The 21,952-nt window shown below is 44.8% G+C and overlaps 1 protein-coding gene across 2 annotated transcripts in view; it reads left to right on the top strand.

The window, feature by feature from the left end:
• SLC22A15 (solute carrier family 22 member 15) overlaps positions 1-21,952 on the top strand; it is a 62,299-nt gene that overhangs the window by 22,188 nt on the left and 18,159 nt on the right. For both annotated transcript variants that reach the window (XM_063445841.1, XM_063445833.1), the window contains exons 4-8: positions 4,978-5,110; positions 5,292-5,456; positions 5,834-5,963; positions 6,930-7,142; positions 11,519-11,659. In XM_063445841.1, coding sequence (XP_063301911.1) covers positions 4,978-5,110; positions 5,292-5,456; positions 5,834-5,963; positions 6,930-7,142; positions 11,519-11,659 — 782 coding nt within the window. The remainder of the gene's footprint in view (positions 1-4,977; positions 5,111-5,291; positions 5,457-5,833; positions 5,964-6,929; positions 7,143-11,518; positions 11,660-21,952) is intronic.

The raw sequence follows: 21,952 nt of genomic DNA on the forward strand, positions 1-21,952 counted from the left end.
GGGGGCGTTCTTCGCCGCGCCAAAACCAGCCATGATTACGTACATCTGGGATGGTAGGCGCCCCAGGTTGAAAGCCACCACACTAATGAAACCCAAAGATATGGGGGGCCTAGCACTGCCAGACTTCCGCTTATACCACACGGCCACACATCTCCTACAGGTGATGGAGTGGACGAAGAGCGGGGTCCATAAACTATGGAAAGTGGCAGAAGAATCAGAGGCAACCATGCCCTGCGGCAGGAAGGACCCGGGAAATCGAGCCTTGTCCCCATACACCAAACACACCTTGGAAGTATGGCGCAAAGCGTCAAAGACACACAGCTTAGCGCCTTACCCCTCCCCCTGACACCACTGATACACAACCCCGATTTCACGCCGGGTCTCGACCCTAAACCATTTCAGGACATCCTCCAGACCTCGATCCCGAGGCTACACCACATAACCACCAACGGCAAGTGCAAACCACTGACGGACATGCTAGGTGACGTGACACCCACTTTCCTGCACAGGTTCAAACACACACAACTCTCCGCCTTCGTGCACACCCTACCACAGGGGACAGCACTCACCAGGGACCGCACGACATTCGAGACACTAAGCAACAACCCAGACCCACTACCACACGGAGTCTCCCTCTTATACAGGATGCTGCAGACGGAGACACCCACTGCTAAACCCCTCTTTATGGGGAAATGGGAAACGGCACTGCATAGAACGTTCACTGACACAGAGTGGGAGCAGATATGCTACCTCACTCACCACTGCTCGACACACAGCAAGAGACGGCATTTAAAATCCTGACACACTGGTACCGCACCCCACACCTCCTCCACAACATAGACCCAGAACACACTAACCTCTGCTGAAGGTGCGAGAGGGAAACGGGAACTGCACTACACCTTTGGTGGGACTGTGAGGTAATTAGACCATACTGGGAGGGCATTCACGAAATATTGGGGATGTTCTCGGACGCACCCGCTCCCCTGGAACCAGCAGCAATGCTTCTCCACCACACCACAGTACCCAGATCAAAATACAAGAAATCCATGACGATTAGGATATTGAACGTAGCCAAACAGGTACTCCCCCAATACTGGAAGCAAAAGACAGCACCCCCGTTAGACGCATGGTTTGCCCAGATGGCGATAGAGGACCTAATCATGACGGCCACGGACAAACCCCAGACTTACGCAGAGACTTGGACACTGTGGCTACTCGAGACCACCAAAGACGCATTCCTAGAGAGGATTAAAAACAGAGACGTAGCCAGACCCCGACCTCCCCCCCCCCCCCACTACTACCTAGAACGAGAACGACATGAGACTAGTAACCCGCGGTTACACTACCCTGAAGCTCCAATGTGCAACTAAAAACAGACACCACTAACAAACAAAATGTCATACGCTATCCTAACATACCGCATATACCCAACAAGGTAGAGGTAGATACCTGGACACACTTCAATTCACCCATTGCAGCAAACATGCAATGCAATTCGATAAGTCACACATAGCCAACGGCGCATGAACAGGAACGAGACCCAAACTCTGGCAACACACCACTCCTTCCTAGGAGGTGGAAACACCGTGGAACACAAACACACAAGCGAGCCGCAATTAACCCACACACACCATATGCGAGTCCAACAATACTGCGGGCCTGCGAGCCCTGATATACCTACGATTAAGGTACCACAGGAACGTCTAGGATTCTATATATACCTGACAATGCATCCTTGCGGGCCTGCGAGCCCTGATATAGCTACGATTAAGGTACCACAGGAACGTCTAGGCTTCTATATATACCTGACAATGCATCCTTGCGGGCCTGCGAGCCCTAATATACCTACGATTAAGATATCACAGGAATGGCTAGGCTTCAATATATACCTGACAATGCATCCTTGCGGGCTTGCGAGCCCTGATATACCTACGATTAAGGTACCACAGGAACGTCTGGGCTTCTATATATACCTGACAATGCATCCTTGCGGGCCTGCGAGCCCTAATATACCTACGATTAAGGTACCACAGGAACGTCTAGGCTTCAATATATACCTGACAATGCATCCTTGCGGGCCTGCGAGCCCTGATATACCTACGATTAAGGTACCACAGGAACGTCTAGGCTTCAATATATACCTGACAATGCATCCTTGCGGGCCTGCGAGCCTAATATACCTACGATTAAGATATCACAGGAATGGCTAGGCTTCAATATATACCTGACAATGCATCCTTGCGGGCCTGCGAGCCCTGATATACCTACGATTAAGGTACCACAGGAACGTCTAGGCTTCTATATATACCTGACAATGCATCCTTGCGGGCCTGCGAGCCCTGATATACCTACGATTAAGGTACCACAGGAACGTCTAGGCTTCTATATATACCTGACAATGCATCCTTGCGGGCCTGCGAGCCCTGATATAGCTACGATTAAGGTACCACAGGAACGTCTAGGCTTCTATATATACCTGACAATGCATCCTTGCGGGCCTGCGGGCCCTGATATACCTACGATTAAGGTACCACAGGAACGTCTAGGCTTCTATATATACCTGACAATGCATCCTTGCGGGCCTGCGAGCCCTGATATACCTACGATTAAGGTACCACAGGAACGTCTAGGCTTCTATATATACCTGACAATGCATCCTTGCGGGCCTGCGAGCCCTAATATACCTACGATTAAGGTACCACAGGAACGTCTAGGCTTCTATATATACCTGACAATGCATCCTTGCGGGCCTGCGAGCCCTAATATACCTACGATTAAGGTACCACAGGAACGTCTAGGCTTCTATATATACCTGACAATGCATCCTTGCGGGCCTGCGAGTCTGATAACTCATATACCTGCAAGACTGACCTGATTTCATATATAGATATAAGCAGAGACCTGCGAGTCTCCAATTACCTGAACAAGAAAAGCAAAACAAAATTATACTTACAACATGTAAATGCTAACACAGCAGACGACTACACAAAACACTGGAGGGTAGTACATGCCCATGTCTGAAGAGTTTGGGGATCTGCGGGCCCACCATGTCATATATTAAGCTAACTGTACCAAGTAGAGGCCTACGAATCACTATGAACCACGAATGTGACCACTTTCACTTGCTACGGTTATCAACCCTGGGTGAAATGGGACATGCGCGTCCACACTGTTATTTTGTATATCATGTGAGGGTACTTCCCATTGTCTAACCATCATAGGACCTGCGAGTCCAACACGTGAATGCTACTTGCGCTTAATTGTGACCTGCGAGTCACCACTGTATGCCTACAAGATAGTTAGTTAGTTAATATACGGGATTAACGGGACCTGCGTGTCCTTGCTGAAGTTTTCTTATGACCTGATTGAAACTGAAAAATTGAAAATATCCAATAAAAAATATATTTACAAAAAAAAAAGAAATGGCTTTTGATTTCAGTAAATATGCTGCAAACACAGCAAATGACAATTTTCAGTTCTTTACAACCTATAAAGTGTTTTGAAACTTACTGTGCGGAATAATTTGGAACAGTGCATTGTGAGTTTATGTTTATAAAAAATACTGTTATCATTAGGAGGTTTGTTCAATAAAATTTGAATTGTACTCTTAATAGTTGATAACATGAGAATTATGCTGACTGTTATTTACATCAATTATTTAGGTAAATGAGAAAAATATCATTTGCATAATAATTTGGAACAGGGTGTATAGTCTCGCAGACCACTTAAGCTCAGTGAAGTGGTCTGGGTGCCAGGTCCCCCAGGTTTTAACCCTTCAGATGTAAACGTTTACATTGCAGGGTAATCCACCCTCTAGTGACTGTCTTCCGGACAGCCGCTAGAGGCGCGTCTGCGACGCTGAATGCGAATTTCGCATCCAGTGTGCAGAACGTCCATAGGAAAGCATTGAGAAATGCTTTCCTATGGACTGTTTGAATGCGCGTGCGGCTTTTTGCGTGCATGAGCATTCGGCTCCACTCAGGAGCTGATGTCGGCGGGGGAGGAGAGGTCAGGGTTCCCTCGGCGCTGGATTAAAGTAAGTAGGTGAAGGGGTTTTAACCCTGCACTCCTGGCATGAAGTGTTTGTTAAAGTTACCATTATTGTGATTCTTAGAATATCCCTTTAAGTTTCAGATTTCACAGTGATTTCCATAGACTTAGTACGGAGAGTCTGAATTTCTGCCGATTATTACATTTGCCGTAAGACAGACTTTTCTTAGAGCCCCACTAATTCTTCTCGGACAAGGATAACCCAGGAGAGACTTACAATATTTTACATTTAGAGAAACAGACCCAAGTTATGTGATTTTTAAAGAGGCCGTTTGACAACAAAAAGCACCGCAGCTCATTACGGACTACTCTACAAGTTCTACTCAATCTATTGGACGGATTATTTACAGGGGATCATGCAATGCGTTTTTTGGTGCAGACACTTTTTTTGTCAAACTGTTTTTCAAGCTGAGCCAAGCCACTCAGTAGCCAACATGTTAACAAGGAAATGTTACTTCTGTAATATGTGTCCAAATTGGACCAGCTGTACGAGATGGGGTAAGTCTCCCCAATGCCAGCCATGCCTGTTATTGTCAAAATGTTGGATTTAAAAAAAAAAAAAAACTGTCAAAAAACCATAACTACGACTGTAAGCTGTAGTGATTCTTCTCCTTGGTGTCACTTTTAATGAGGGCTACATTCACATTGAGAAAAGCTTTTAGCGAGTTCTCACTACATCCTACAGAAAAAAATCCATACATTCTGGACGTTGTAGGATGCCTTTGATTCACTTCAAAAGGTTTGTTTTGCTTTTGCCAACAAATATTTTCTTAAATAAAATGACATTGAAATTAAACAAAGTAGTTACGACTTGTCCTTCGTTCAGTGGTGTTCCGTGTGGGATTATGGGATTCTCTAGACCTGCTGGGGACTATCCCACCGGCACAGTTTTGGTTACATGTAACAGGCTGATTTGTCTTTTCCCAGTGGCTTCTGGTTGGTGCCTCATCGTACAAAGTCAGTGCCGCAAGCTCTGTATATTTTGGAGGGGTTCTCATTGGCGTGATCACCTTTGGCCAATTATCGGATCAGTTTGGAAGGAAGCCGGTATATGTAACAGGTAATATGGTGGATTAGTGAGGCATACGTACAAGTCTTGTTGGTACAATCTTAATAATAATAATATAGAGCTGAAAAGGGCACATGTTCCAAAACTGGACCCACATTATCTTGGTCAGGCCCCGCAGTGGGGCCGTAATCCCTACCAGGATATTTGTGTAATGTCTCCTCTCTTCCTTCAGGTCTGGCTCTTGATATAACCTTCGCCGTGCTCAATGCTCTGTCCCCGTCCTTCCAGCTCTTCCTCCTCACTCGTTTTGTTGTTGGTGTAATGAATGGAGGGATGTCTTTGGTGGCCTTTGTTCTGCTCAACGAATACATTGGGGCCACCTATTGGTCAATCGCTGGTAATGTACCGTGTCATCTCACAAGTTTGAATAATAACAACAAAGTTTTTAACCAATGCTTCCTCCTATCCTTTACTCCTGTGGTATAAGCTTCTCTACTCCATTATTGTGGCCAATTACTTCCCTGATGCTTTGCCAGCATGATGGGAGATGTAGTCCACAACATCTAGCGTGCCGAAGGTTGCCTACCCCTGCTCTACACCGTTACTCTCTGCTCCTCATTAACCCTCTTCCCCATTTGTTACCTGACTTTCACATCCCGTTCCCCATTCCCAGCTTAACTAGCTGCTGACCCTGTCTGCTTGTTCTGTCTATGCATTTACACAGATATTGATAACTGATGAGTGATTGATTAATATAAACTTTCTGTGTCTCAGGTTCGTTGTCCAATCTCTTCTTTGCGGTGGGAATTGCGCAGCTTGCTGTCATTGGATATTTAATTCGCTCATGGAGACTCCTGGCGCTGCTGGTAAATGTGCAAGGAGCCTGCGTGTTTCTTCTCTCACTGTAAGAATCTGAGGATTAAGATTCTGTCAAATCTAATAATATCTCTGAATTTTAGCACAATCACTCTTGGATAAGAACTTTTTGTAAAATCGTTTTCAGTATATTGATCTCATGAATGAATCCACACATATAAATATTTAATCAGGTTTACAGTTTCACCCTCTGTGGCTTTTCCTGTTCCCTTGTAGGAAGTGGAGGTAGACCTCTTCCTAACTCTTCCTAGGTAGACCTTTTCTGTGATCTCCTGCTAGTTTCCGAGCCATCAGCGCATGAGATTCTGGTTCCTGATGAAGAATTAGACCTTGAAATGAAAGGCATGGCAGAGCAGGAAGATCCAGGGAGGACATTTCTGTGGAAGGCTGAGGGAAACCCCAAGTCTCCAAAACTGCCCAGGGAACTATGACTGCCCAGGGAACTATGACTGCCCAGGGAACTATGACTGCCCAGGGAACTATGACTGCCCAGGGAACTATGTCCTTTCTCATTCTTTCCAGAAGAGATAATAAAAAATGGAACTAGTAAAATGTATAGTTCAGGTGGAATTCCCAGGGCTCGCTTGGGCATCTAGTCCTTCTGCCTACACATCATTTTGGAAGAGAAAAATCTTTGACATTTCTATTTTTGTATATTTTCATTAGGTCAACCTTGAGGCAATCTTTTCCCATTAAAGAGGCCATATTTTTTACCATAAACTTTTTGTTTTTTTTGTGAAAGGAAAAAACGCTGTTTTGTCACGCTATACCCAGCGAATTGACTCGAGCCGTGTCACTGTGACTCTGCGGCCGCCCCGTGTCGTTTCAGGAGATACTCTAGACGCCATTCTCATCAAATATTGTGTTATGGAATCTCCCAGAGGAGACTTTGTTCCCTTTAAAATAATATATTTAACTTTAAATTGTTTGTTAAAAAATTTAAAACTGTGCATCGATATAAGACTAACCCAGAGTATCTTGGTAACCCTTGCAGGTGTATTCCCGAGTCTCCACGATGGCTGTACACACAAGGCCGGCTCACAGAGGCTCAAGACGTTCTTCTCTTTCTTGGACGCTGGAACTGCAAGAAATTCACCTCTTTCTCCCTCACTCCAAGGCAGAAAGAAATCTCCCAGAGTGCCAATGTTCTTACCATATACCGGCACGCAGCACTGCGGCAGCGCACTCTCGTCATGATGTATGCATGGTACGTGGCTGCATGCCATCACCATCCATTCTTTGTGTCAGCCACCACGTGTCCCCATCCTAGCATGCGTCTTTGTGTGACCATCATTTAGATCTCCCAGATTCTCCGATAACATTTAAAGGGACATTGCGGCCATAGTAGGCTCCACATTGTAATCCATTATGAAGATCGTGTAACGAGATGTTTAGTATCACTGCTACGGGCATTACAGTGTAAGCTCACGTACCAATTGTCCAGACAAATATCTTAGGTGAGGCCTTTGCAAACAATTCTGTGTTCAAATGGCTGTGTGTATAGGGTGAGTGTGTGTATTTAGGATGGCTGTGTGTATATGGTGAGTGCGTGTATTTAGGATGGCAGTGTATATGGTGAGTGCGTGTATATAGGATGGCTGTGTATAGGGTGAGTGCGTTTATTTAGGATGGCTGTGTGTATATGGTGAGCGCGTGTATTTAGGATGGCTGTGTGTATAGGGTGAGTGCGTGTATTTAGGATGGCTGTGTGTGTGTATATAGTGAGTGCATGTATTTAGGATGGCTGTGTGTATATGGTGAGTGCGTGTATTTAGGATGGCTGTGTGTATAGGGTGAGCGCGTGTATTTAGGATGGCTGTGTGCGTAGGGTGAGTGCGTGTATTTAGGATGGCTGTGTGTATATGGTGAGTGCGTGTATTTAGGATGGCTGTGTGTGTGTATATAGTGAGCGCATGTATTTAGGATGGCTGTGTGTATATGGTGAGTGCGTGTATTTCGGATGGCTGTGTGTATAGGGTGAGCGCGTGTATTTAGGATGGCTGTGTGCGTAGGGTGAGTGCGTGTATTTAGGATGGCTGTGTGTATAGGGTGAGTGCGTGTATTTAGGATGGCTGTGTGTATATGGTGAGCGCGTGTATTTAGGATGGCTGTGTTTATAGGGTGAGCGCGTGTATTTAGGATGGCTGTGTGTATAGGGTGAGCGCGTGTATTTAGGATGGCTGTGTGTATAGGGTGAGTGCATGTATTTAGGATGGCTGTGTGTATAGGGTGAGTGCGTGTATTTAGGATGGCTGTGTGTATAGGGTGAGTGCGTGTATTTAGGATGGCTGTGTGTATAGGGTGAGTGCGTGTATTTAGGATGGCTGTGTGTATAGGGTGAGTGCGTGTATTTAGGATGGCTGTGTATAGGGTGAGTGCGTGTATTTAGGATGGCTGTGTATAGGGTCAGCGCGTGTATTTAGGATGGCTGTGTATAGGGTCAGCGCGTGTATTTAGGATGGCTGTGTGTGTGTATATGGTGAGCGCGTGTATTTAGGATGGCTGTGTGTATAGGGTGAGTGCGTGTATTTAGGATGGCTGTGTGTGTGTATATGGTGAGTGTGTGTATTTAGGATGGCTGTGTGTATATAGGGTGAGTGAGTGTATTTAGGATGGCTGTGTGTTTAGGGTGAGTGCGTGTATTTAGGATGGCTGTGTGTATAGGGTGAGTGCGTGTATTTAGGATGGCTGTGTATAGGGTGAGTGCGTGTATTTAGGATGGCTGTGTATAGGGTGAGCGCGTGTATTTAGGATGGCTGTGTGTATAGGGTGAGTGCGTGTATTTAGGATGGCTGTGTGTGTGTATATGGTGAGCGCGTGTATTTAGGATGGCTGTGTGTATAGGGTGAGTGCGTGTATTTAGGATGGCTGTGTGTGTGTATATGGTGAGTGTGTGTATTTAGGATGGCTGTGTGTATATAGGGTGAGTGAGTGTATTTAGGATGGCTGTGTGTATAGGGTGAGTGCGTGTATTTAGGATGGCTGTGTTTATAGGGTGAGTGCGTGTATTTAGGATGGCTGTGTATAGGGTGAGTGCGTTTATTTAGGATGGCTGTGTGTATAGGGTGAGTGCGTGTATTTAGGATGGCTGTGTATAGGGTGAGTGCGTGTATTTAGGATGGCTGTGTGTATATGGTGAGCGCGTGTATTTAGGATGGCTGTGTGTATAGGGTGAGTGCGTGTATTTAGGATGGCTGTGTGTATAGGGTGAGTGCGTGTATTTAGGATGGCTGTGTATAGGGTGAGTGCGTGTATTTAGGATGGCTGTGTGTATATGGTGAGTGCGTGTATTTAGGATGGCAGTGTATATGGTGAGTGCGTGTATATAGGATGGCTGTGTATAGGGTGAGTGCGTTTATTTAGGATGGCTGTGTGTATATGGTGAGCGCGTGTATTTAGGATGGCTGTGTGTATAGGGTGAGTGCGTGTATTTAGGATGGCTGTGTGTGTATATAGTGAGTGCATGTATTTAGGATGGCTGTGTGTATATGGTGAGTGCGTGTATTTAGGATGGCTGTGTGTATAGGGTGAGCGCGTGTATTTAGGATGGCTGTGTGCGTAGGGTGAGTGCGTGTATTTAGGATGGCTGTGTGTATATGGTGAGTGCGTGTATTTAGGATGGCTGTGTGTATAGGGTGAGCGCGTGTATTTAGGATGGCTGTGTGTATAGGGTGAGTGCGTGTATTTAGGATGGCTGTGTGTATAAGGTGAGCGCGTGTATTTAGGATGGCTGTGTATAGGGTGAGTGCGTGTATTTAGGATGGCTGTGTGTATATGGTGAGCGCGTGTATTTAGGATGGCTGTGTGTGTGTATATGGTGAGCGCGTGTATTTAGGATGGCTGTGTGTATAGGGTGAGTGCGTGTATTTAGGATGGCTGTGTGTATAGGGTGAGTGCGTGTATTTAGGATGGCTGTGTGTGTGTATATGGTGAGTGTGTGTATTTAGGATGGCTGTGTGTATATAGGGTGAGTGAGTGTATTTAGGATGGCTGTGTGTATAGGGTGAGTGAGTGTATTTAGGATGGCTGTGTTTATAGGGTGAGTGCGTGTATTTAGGATGGCTGTGTATAGGGTGAGTGCGTGTATTTAGGATGGCTGTGTGTATAGGGTGAGTGCGTGTATTTAGGATGGCTGTGTGTATATGGTGAGCGCGTGTATTTAGGATGGCTGTGTGTATAGGGTGAGTGCGTGTATTTAGGATGGCTGTGTGTGTGTATATGGTGAGCGCGTGTATTTAGGATGGCTGTGTGTATAGGGTGAGCGCATGTATTTAGGATGGCTGTGTTTATAGGGTGAGCGCGTGTATTTAGGATGTCTGTGTGTATAGGGTGAGCGCGTGTATTTAGGATGGCTGTGTGTATAGGGTGAGTGCGTGTATTTAGGATGGCTGTGTGTGTGTATATGGTGAGCGCGTGTATTTAGGATGGCTGTGTATAGGGTGAGTGCGTGTATTTAGGATGGCTGTGTGTATAGGGTGAGCGCATGTATTTAGGATGGCTGTGTTTATAGGGTGAGCGCGTGTATTTAGGATGTCTGTGTGTATAGGGTGAGTGCGTGTATTTAGGATGGCTGTGTGTATAAGGTGAGCGCGTGTATTTAGGATGGCTGTGTGTATAAGGTGAGCGCGTGTATTTAGGATGGCTGTGTATAGGGTGAGTGCGTGTATTTAGGATGGCTGTGTGTATAGGGTGAGTGCGTGTATTTAGGATGGCTGTGTGTATAGGGTGGCTGTGTGTATAGGGTGAGCGCGTGTATTTAGGATGACTGTGTTTATAGGGTGAACGCGTGTATTTAGGATGGCTGTGTGCGTAGGGTGAGCGCGTGTATTTAGGATGGCTGTGTATAGGGTGAGCGCGTGTATATAGGATGGCTGTGTGCGTAGGGTGAGTGCATGTATATAGGGTGAGCGCGTGTATTTAGGATGGCTGTGTATAGGGTGAGCGCGTGTATTTAGGATGGCTGTGTGCGTAGGGTGAGTGCGTGTATATAGGGTGAGCGCGTGTATTTAGGATGGCTGTGTATAGGGTGAGCGCGTGTATTTAGGATGGCTGTGTGCGTAGGGTGAGTGCGTGTATATAGGGTGAGCGCGTGTATTTAGGATGGCTGTGTGTATAGGGTGAGTGTGTGTATTTAGGATGGCTGTGTATATAGGGTGAGTGCGTGTATTTAGGATGGCTGTGTGTATATGGTGAGCGCGTGTATTTAGGATGGCTGTGTGCGTAGGGTGAGTGCGTGTATATAGGGTGAGCGCGTGTATTTAGGATGGCTGTGTATAGGGTGAGCGCGTGTATTTAGGATGGCTGTGTGCGTAGGGTGAGCGCGTGTATATAGGGTGAGCGCGTGTATTTACTGACACATGCATGTCCTAACGATGCAGTTACAACTAGACTAGACTAATGTGGGAGAGAATGTCTGGATCTCGATGTGTGGGGACATTGGTGTGTTCAGGAGGCCTGGTTGTGTTCCTGGCCGCCGTTTCTCTATATAATTAGGGGGTCTGTTCTATTGAAGCACAGTACTGTTTATTGTATTGCCTTGTATTATATGGTAATAGATTCCCACCCTCTCTCTCTCTGTTGCAGGTTTGTCTGCAGTTTGGTGTACTATGGACTGACTCTAAGTGTGGGAGATTTAGGAGGAAATATTTACTTAAACCTTGCTCTGTCTGGCCTGGCTGAAATCCCTGCGTATCCGCTCTGCATGTATGTGATGAACCATAAAAGGTGAGATTTATTAATATACAGCTCTGTGATGGGTAGAATAAAATCTGTCATTTATATTGGTACGTACAAGCGTGGCAGGAAGGGGTACTGGGAATGAGAGGATGTGGCTTAGTGTTTTGGGACAGAGCCAGGGGTGCAGGGGGGGTGACCAAGGCCTGTGGGGGGCTGTTAGTGTATGCACACAGGTGGGAGCCAATGATTTATAATTGGGAAATGCCATGAATCTGAATATGGAGTAGTGTCATTCATGTCTTTTTCATGAATGACGCTACAGTTGTGCACACCCTTGGAGAATTGGTAATATATGAACCATCTTTAAAGAAGACACGAGTGAGCAGGCGAAACACAGTTCTTTTATTTCTTCTGGGATTCATATTCAACTGTAAATATAATAGAATGACACAATCATATAATAAATACTTCACGTCATTAGCACAATAGTCGGCACACGTGTAAAATTCCAAACAGCCCACCAGGAAAACTGTATTCTAAAAAGATTTAACTGAGAAAGTACACAATGGATCACACTGAAACGACAGTCCTTAGAAATGCTACGGTAGTACAAGCATAAAAAATGACCTTTTGTAGATAAGGTGACACGGTATGCCAAAAACGAGAAATCCCCCCCGTCCCCCCAAAAAAGTATAATTACCAAATAGCCAGACTACCCGCAACTGCTAAACAGGGGAGAGACCGCCCAAGAAGTCTACCAGACAAAGAAAGTGAAGCCATGGACGCTTTTCGCACCACTCCTGGGCTTACAAAGAGATTCCGGAACTATATACATCGGAGGAACGAGCCCACACCCTTCAATCTATCAAAGTTAACCCCGAAAACACCCGAGGAATGATGGAATGCTAAAGTTCGGATAAATCCTTTATTCAGTTCCAAGTCCCCCATTCTATCAACGCCTAAACCACAGCTGTATACAAATCGGAGAAATCCACTGTTTAGTGCAGTGCGTTCGAATCGTGGGCAGGTTAGAGTAGTTTAATTAATATTAACATTCTGATAAGTTAATTAGAACAGAATTTTACTCTTTATTATACTAACCCAAAAGAAATATCACCCCTCCTATCTTACTCGTAGCTTTCCAGTATGTGTCTGGAAATAAAATGTGGCTTAGTGTCCATAATCTGCACTCGGAGACTAAAAGGGGGAATGTGTAATTATTCAATTATTCCTGTGAACAGCGTAACATAACCTTCCCCTTAGTACCTTGTGTCCCAAAGATTTTGGTAATCCCCCTAAGGGCTGATGGAACCAAGAGATTATTGTATATTAAGTTATCCCAATAATATTTACCACAGGGATATCAAAGGGGAGGGCTAATTAAACCCCTTTTGATTGACCTAAAATGATCCCAAATGTATATGAACTCTTAGTGTCTGTAACAAGGCCAAATATTCAAGGGTATATAAACTTCTGACCGTGTCTATTTGGGGGATTTCTGTTACCATTATGATTTTAAAATGAGCCAAACCCCTATCAATGCCAAAATTTCATAATTTCTGCCGGGGTATGCAAACTTTTCAGCTGCACAGGTGATGGGTAGACAGGAGCCCTTTACAGAGTAATAATGGATGGGATGAAGAGATAGGACAATCCTTGTCAGTGGTTATAGTTGGTAATAATAATTGGCTCCTGCCAGCATGTCTATATAGATTTATTTATTTATAAAATATTTTACCAGGAAAGATACATTGCGATTTCTCTAGTTTTCAAGTGTCCTGGGTCCACAAATCATTGCATTGATACAGTTAGTGTACAATAAAATACAAAAACAATATTAATACACAATATATAAAAAATTTAACATAGAACAGGTAGGAAATATATAATCAACCATGACAGGTGCATTCTGTTTTGAGGTATGTAGAGAGGGATCTCTTAAAGGACTTTAGGCTTAGGGAAGATTTTAATTTGTGCGGGAGGTCGTTCCACAAATGCGGTGCTCTGTATTGATTGTTGGTAATACTCACATAGTTGCGTATGGACACATTTTTCTAAGATTTTTGACAATACCGGGAGCAATGATATAGGGCGATGGTTAGAAACCAAAGTAGTGTCACCACTTTTATGGATAGGCACTACTCTCGCAGTCTTCCAAAGTTTGGGGATGTATCCAGACACCAAGGATTCGTTAATTAGGGTTGCGACGGGTTTAGCAATTGCCGGCGCACTGAGCTTCAACAGCATTGCTGGGATTTGGTCAGGTCCGGACTGGTTTTTCATTTTTAAATTATTACGGTGATTATTAACAACACTAACAGGTACAGGTCTAAAAATGAACTTGTCTATATTGGGACTTTGCAAATTTAGTGAGACCTGATCCACATTTGTAGTTTCAGGATGCGTGCCATTTATTAGCTTGGCAATCAGGGCAGTGGAGCATCCGACAAAATAATTGTTAAAGGCATTTGCTACATCTAAGGGAAGTTTCAGGGTTTGGTTGTCTACTTTGACAGTGGAGGGTTGGGAGTGGATTGGGGGAGTTTGTAGTTTATTTATGACTTTCCAAAGGTTTCTAGGGTCTGATAGTTTATTGTTGAGATTTTCACAGAAATATTGGGCCTTGGCCAATTTTGTTTGTTTTGTGCATATATTTCGCCATTGTCTATACGCACAGTGATCATTCATAGAGCCAGTACGCTTAAACTTTGACAACAAAGAATCCCGAAACTGGTACATTTGGATGAGGTCAGCTGTGATCCAGTTCATATGTGCTCCTTTTACTCTCACCTTACGCAGCGGGGCATGCAAATTCCAAACTTGTAGGAGTTCAGACTGAAAGAATTCAACAGCACAGTCTAGATCCGGGATAATGTTTAATCTGTGCCATGGGAGGTTCTTGATGTCCTTTAGAAAGGATTCAAGATTAAATTTTTTGAAGGACCTAGTTATTTTAACCTTGGGAGAGGATTTAATAGCCTTTATTTTGCGCACACAGTACACTAAACAGTGATCACTGAAAGTGTTTGGGAGAACACCGGCCTCCTGGATTCTATCAGGAGAAGTGGAGAGAATCCAATCTAGCAGGGTATGGTTAAGGCTTTTAATGTTTATGCGAGTTGGGGAGGAGATTAATTGCGTTGGCTGCAAAGTCTTAAAAAGCGTGCAAGAACTATTATTTTTAGGATTCAGCCAATCAATATTAAAATCTCCAAAGACCAACAGTTCACTTTTAGGGTTTTGAGCTATGGTTTCACTAAGGAGATGGGCTATGTCAGAAAGGGAATGCACAGGGGAGCTAGGTGGGCGGTAGATTCCTGCAATAATGATTGATTTACTGCACGGGATCTCAATTGTGCCAGAGAGGAAATCAAAGGTGGCAGGAGGACTAAGGTTTTGTAAAGGGGTAAACTTTATGGAATTGTCAACATAAATAACAATGCCTCCTCCTCTCTTTGCTCTGTCATTTCTAAAACATAAATACCCCGGTATTGCAATGGCGGTGTCTGGTATATTAGTCGTTAACCAAGATTCTGAGAGCACTATGATTTTTGGTTTGTAATGGGAACACCAGGCTTGCAGTGCATCCAGTTTAGGGAGTAAGCTACGGATGTTGCAGTGCACAAAAGAGAGGCCTTTTTTAGTGGGGAGATTAGGACTAGAATTAGCTGGGGGACCAGGGTTAGACTCCACATCATTTGCAAGGGCAAGTAACATAAGGAATAGGAATTTGGACATCATTTTTGTTTGGCCATATATTGAATGGGATACTTTATAATTATGTGAGGTGGGGATAGGAGGGCTATTTTTTAGAACTCTCCACCAGCACTCAGCAGATAAGTTACAGGAGCAGAGCATGCCATGGTGTATGATAATTTGTGTTCCAGTTTGAGGTGTGTGCTTATGCTGGTAGTGGTGTGAACAAAATTGAATTGAAAAAGGGGTTATTAAGAATATCAGTATGGTTATATTTGGATTCATGTTAGTGGTATGAGGTGTGTAGTTGAAAATGAAACAAATTGTGAAAAACAAAAATTAAACAAAAAGTATATAGTATTAGTGTGTGAGATATCTATCTGTAGGGAGAGAGGGTATGTGTTCTATAGAGTTAAGAGATTGGAAGGGTGTGATGATCAGTGTTTGCACCTTTCAATTTCAAGAGGTTGAAAGTTGTGTGGGAGACTATCTATAAATGTAGAATTAAGCATGGGGTGGAAGGGAACCGAGTCTTCCAGAAGGCTACCTGTTTCAAATGGCCATGGAACAGCTGATGGAGCTCTGAGTTCTATGCTGGGCTGGGTATTGCCATATAGTATAAGGACACGGGGGGGTGTGTGTGTGTGCGCGCATGGGGATCTCCTGTTACAGTAGTTCCCTTCAAGGCTTGGTGTGGTTGATTTGCTGCTGTTGCTATGGCGTAGTTGCTAAGACACTGTTGCTATGCCGTGTTAGAGTGTTCCTGTAGCAGTTGGATGTATCTCTAGACCAGTTGTCCACCTCGGGTTTGGGTGGTCCCAGTGCTTGGAACGCATTGTGCTATTAGGTTGTTCTCTGTAGCAGTGCTGCCACCATAAGCACTATGGAGACAATAGCAGGAGCTTTAGCAACGTGTTTTGTATTCTAAACTAAACAAGGGAACGTTTAAAGGGATTCTATAGTGTATGGAATACACCTTGCGGCCCTCCCCGGCATGGACAAACCTTTTATTTACCGTATTTATCGGCGTATAACACGCACTTTTTCTCCCTGAAAATAGGGGGGAAATGATGTGTGCGTGTTATACGCCGATATACCATAATTACTTACCTGTCTTGAAGCGTGGGTCGGTGTTCAGCGCGCACCACGGTACAGGAACTTCAATTTCAGGTTCCGGTTTCCGGCGGGACTGAAAGGAAGTGTGCACTCAGTGTGCGCACTTCCTTTCAGTCCCGCCGGAAACCGGAACCTGAAATTGAAGTTCCTGTACTGCGGTGCGCGCTGTGAAGCCGGCCCACGCTTCAAGACAGGTAAGTAATTATGGGACAAGGGGAGGGGGGGACACTATGGGATGAGGGGGGGGAATACTATGGGAGGGGGTGGATAATACTATGGGAGGGGGGGGACGACACTATGGGATGAGGGGGGGACATTTCCTGGAATTTCCTTCTTAAAATGAGGTGCGTGTTATACGCCGATAAATACGGTACTCATTCCAGCGGGGATGTCCTTCAGCGCTGGGTTGTCGCTCTGTAAAAACTGGTATGGAATCGTCACAGTTAAATCTTCTTAATTTCTTCTTGTCTTCAGTTGATTGAGATATATATATGTATTAAGGCCTTTTGGCCTGTAATTGTGGGAGGGGCGTATGACCCACCTCTTCCCTACTTAAGGGACACCCCTTACCTGGCTCCATATCGTTCGAGGTCAGCGCTGCATCATTTCCACTTCCGGGTCATCCAGACGCCATTTTACCTGATTACTCCATGAGGTTTTTAAGCAGAGCTGTGTCAGGAATCCAGCCACAGGCTTTTCCGGCCTACTACCTTCTTTCTTCAATCCATCGCCGTGGATGGTGTCCAAGTGACTCACAAACTGTAAGTCAACCTACCCGTTATGCCAGGCATCAGTCCCACGGCACCATGCACGGGTCAGGTACTCACTTTACGGCTGCATTTTGTCTAAGTCTGTTCTAAAACCATTGCATGTTCATGCATATCATTCGTTTAAACCCCCTACCGGTCTTTGGGTGTACTACAGGCTTCTTAGACATTATCGCATTTCATGTACAAACCAACGAACCACTGCATTTTCACCCACACACTGACCCCTACCGGTCATTCAGTGTACTACAGGCTTCTTAGACATTATTGCATTTCATGTACAAACCATCGAACCACTGCATTTTCGCCTACACACTGACCCCTACCGGTCATTCAGTGTACTACAGGCTTCTCAGACATTATTGCATTTCATGTAAAAACCAACCTTGCTTCATTTAAACGATTGTCATTTCGGTTATGTTTTCCGTTCGGCACTTATTCCTAGTATATTCGATGCACGATTGCTGTTCGCATTAAAATGCATACGGTTAAGCTATTCATGCTAACTTCTGTTTCCCTTCATACTAAGATTCGGTTATTCTGCTATGTATTCACATAGATCTTTTTCGTGAGTTACATTTCATCATTTCATGTATTTACATTTGGTTAAGAAGTTGCTTGGCTAAATAGACAGACCATTTTCATGCTATTTTTATGGTATCACTTATTACATCAGGGTATGAAACCAGCTAACATTTCTGTATAGACATTGGACTCCCACGCTTACTGGAGTTTTCCATTTCATTACAATTAAATCAGCCTACGTTACAGGCCTCATTTCTTTGTTGTTAACCATGACACACAAGGATTTAATTCCTTTTCATGCATACTCGGGTTGAATCACACGTACTGATCCAACCAATCACACGTTTCCTGCACAGTAATCGGTTAAACTTTCAAATACTTATTTTACACGATCTTAGGTTGTCTATTTTGTTTCAGTTTGCTTATTATATATATATGGTTTTAATAATAATAGTTATTTTATTTTACAATGCAGATATTACATGTATATTACTGTTCTGGTTAGCCTACATTACGGCTCCTTTTTCTGTCATGCTCGTACGACCTACCACGAGTTCAAGGACACGGTCCTATTTTCAAAGAGTATAATGGAGATATGATGTTATTACAACCATGTACATTACGATTACATGGCACTAACTATTCAGGCCTGTAACGGAACGTTTCAGCATAAAAGGGGAAAAATCCGTTTAGGCGATAATCCCCTTTTCTAGAGACAGGCACAGCTACTGCAGAACACCAAACTCCCGATCTGGATACGAAATAACACTCCGAACTGGAACAGCTGAACAAGAAAAGCATACAATCCGCTTACACTCTTGGCAGTCAGCATACAATCCCATTCCCCCCAAGAACGAGACGACACTTCATTTTGAGGGTTAAGCAGGAACTCAGGACTGGGACACCCAGTCTGGCTTTTATTACAAACAAGTACATACAGGACACTCCCAGGGGGAGGATGAAATTAACCAATCACATGGATGTACCTCCCACACATTCCCTCCCCTTAGATAAACAGTTAAACCAATTATTACATACAATAAAAATACAGTTTTCACATACACACTGTAACTTTAAAACCATACATTCAATTTCAATAAAAGTTACATATTCAGACTCAGCATACATCAAACATAAACCCTTCCAAAAATCAGCCAAATCCCTCCAGCGGATCAAAAGTTAGCTGGAAGTCCTTTATGACCGACCGCAAGCACAATTTCCTGCCCAAAACAGTTCCATAGATTTGGGCTGTGCGGTCGGTCAATTTCATGCGAAAAAACGACTAAGTCCCATTTCGAACGGGACTTAGTCTCTGGAGCTGCAAGTTCAGTATGGGAGAAGGTAAGGGTCAGCGGTGTTCGGCAGAATGTGTAGCCGATTTTAGTTCCACAGAATCTTTAGCATACACCGCTGACCGCATTCGAGGAAACCAAGATGGCCGCCGCCACGTGCAATTGACCTGCTGTAACCTCACAGCCTGGGAGGTAAATTGCCTGCACACTTTAACTTCTGGGTGGTCCGCCTGTGTGGTACTTGGTTCAGTAAGCCCTATTTACTGAACCAAGTGGGGGAAAGCCAGGAACAAGTTATTTTACCGGTCTGGGGACATAGTCTTAAAGGGGCATTGTTCAGCAAAGTCACAATATGTCCCCAGACGGTTCTTAAAGGGCCATACACACACAATAAAAGTCCATACGTTTTCAGGGGCCATAGTCTTAAAGGGTATTGTTACCCAAAGTCTCAATATGTCCCCAGACAGTTCTTAAAGGGCCAGCAGTCGCACAATAAAATACAATATGCCCCAAATATGTCCAGGGGCCATAGTCGCAGGGCAGGAGGCTAGCAACCAGGCTTCTCCAGTTCACAGTGGCGAAGTTGGTTTCGCCACAAGGCCATTTCTTATCATACTCATACGATATACCACGAGTATATAAGAACACGGTCCTACCTTCCACAGAGGGTTTCGGGTTGAATCACACGCATTGGTTCAACCACTCATACGTCACGTTACATTTTCTGCATAGATTGTCATTTCACATAATTTCACATGGCATTTACAAACTCAGGCCTTTTCTTGACACACTCAGACGACGTAACACGAGTATTCAAGAACACGGCATATACGTCTCACAAGACTTTCGGTTTTTGAATCACACGTTCTGGTTCATACATTCATACGTCACTTTACAGCAACATTTATGATTCTGCATATTGTCACTTCACATTAAAAAGTCCCTTGCATTCCCAGATCAGTTTAGTGACATGCATATCATCTGATCACCTTCCATATATACACATTACACGGCCAATCTCCTGCTGCCAGGTATCGGACTCAGCGTAACGCTTGTCACCAAGCATGGGCAGTCATGTCACTATCATACTCATAGATTTTACACCTCCCACACATACTGCTAGAAGCCCTAATCCCAGCCTATACAGATTACACAGGTCTCACAGGATCCATTCTCACTCTATCCCTTTTTAGGTTTATCCAGGTTTTCATACCTGTCGAATCTCAAAACTTCATACATACTACCAGGTACGTAAGCCTGCTCACGTTGTAGTTCACATACGTTTCATTCTTCTAGGCCATAGAGTACTGGCAAGTTAGGGGTATAGGCCCAAATAGGTACCTCCCTTCTTTTTTTTTGTAAATATAATTTTTATTTTTGTTTTGTTTACGTTCAAAGTTTGGAGACTCGCAGGTCTCTAGTCAAGTTAGAATATGCAGACAGGTTTAACGATCAGTATCAAAAAGATCTCGGGCTCGCAGGCCCTCATGGGTAAGTAAACAGGTTGATACAGTGTCACAGGTGTTTGAGCAAGAGCATAATGTGTGCCCTGTCCCTTGTTGAGGGCAGTACTTTTGCATGTTCAGTTGGGCTCGCAGGCCCCTTGTAATGTCTGTCTCGCAGGTCCCGTATAACATGTGGGCATGCAGCGTTATGTTAGTCAAGTTTCGTGTGCTTGGATTATTTGCATCCCTAGTGTGTGTTCGAGGCTCATGGTAGTATGCACCTTCTGGGAGGAGTGTTGCAGTACTTGGTATTAGGTCTCCTTCCCGTTCGGGATCTGTTAGCTATGTGTGCCACAGCGGGGCGTTGCGTGTGACCGCTGTGGTATACTTAAACCTGTGTCTGAAAGCGTGATATGTTGAGTGCTGCTGTGTAGGTAGCAGCGCAGAGTGAACGTGTCTTTATTTTAGTAGAATGGAGGTGCGCATTGGAGCTCCAGGGTGGGCCGGTCCTGGGTTCCAGTCTCGAGTCGCGTTCAGTCTAAGCCGTGGTGGGGGGGGGAGGGGGGGGTCGGGGTCCAGTCGTGTCTCTGTCTTTGAGCTTGTCCAGGAAGGTGTCCTTGGCGGTTTCAAGGAGCCACAATGTCCAGGTCTCAGCGTATGTCTGGGGTTTGTCTGAGGCTGACATGAGCAGGTTTTCTATGGCCCTAAGTTCTTCCATCTTGGCAAACCATACCCTCAGCGGGGGTGCGGTCTTTTGTTTCCAGTAGAGGGGGACTATCTGTTTAGCTACGTTTAGGATCCTAACCGTCATAGACCTCTTGTATTTGGATTTAGATACTGTGGTGTGGTGAAGGAGCATTGCTGCCGGTTCCAGGGGGGGGGGGGCGTCCGAGAACATCTTTACAATTTTGTGTATGTCTTCCCAGTATGGTCTAATTATTTCGCATTCCCACCATACGTGGATTGCGGTCCCTGTTTCCTTCTCGCACCTCCAGCAGAGATTGGTGTGTTCTGGGTCTATGTTGTGGAGGAGGTGTGGGGTGCGGTACCAGTTTGTCAGGAGTTTGAATGCTGTCTCCTGGGTCTTGCTGTGTGTCGAGCAGTGGTGGGTGAGGTAGCATATCTGCTCCCATTCTGCGTCTGTGAATGTCGTGTTCAGTGCCGCTTCCCATTTCCCCATGAATAAAGGTTTAGCAGTAGGTGTCCCTGTTAGTAATAATGTGTATATGAGGGAGACCCCGTGTGTCGTTGGGTCTGGGCTATCGCACAGTGTCTCGAACGCTGTCCGGGTCCTGGTGAGTGCGGTGCCTTGCGGTAGGGTGCGTATGAAGGCGGTAAGTTGAGCGTGTTTGAAGCATTGTGTGAAGGTGGGTGTCTCACCTCCTAGCATGGATGTTAGTGGTGTGCATTTGCCGTTGGTGATGACGTGGTGCAGTCTCGGAATCGGGGTCTGGGGGGTGTTTTGAAAGGCTTTCGGGTCGAAGCCCGGTTGGAAGTCTG

Source organism: Pelobates fuscus, chromosome 1, assembly GCF_036172605.1.
Source record: "Pelobates fuscus isolate aPelFus1 chromosome 1, aPelFus1.pri, whole genome shotgun sequence".
NCBI lineage: Eukaryota > Metazoa > Chordata > Amphibia > Anura > Pelobatidae > Pelobates > Pelobates fuscus.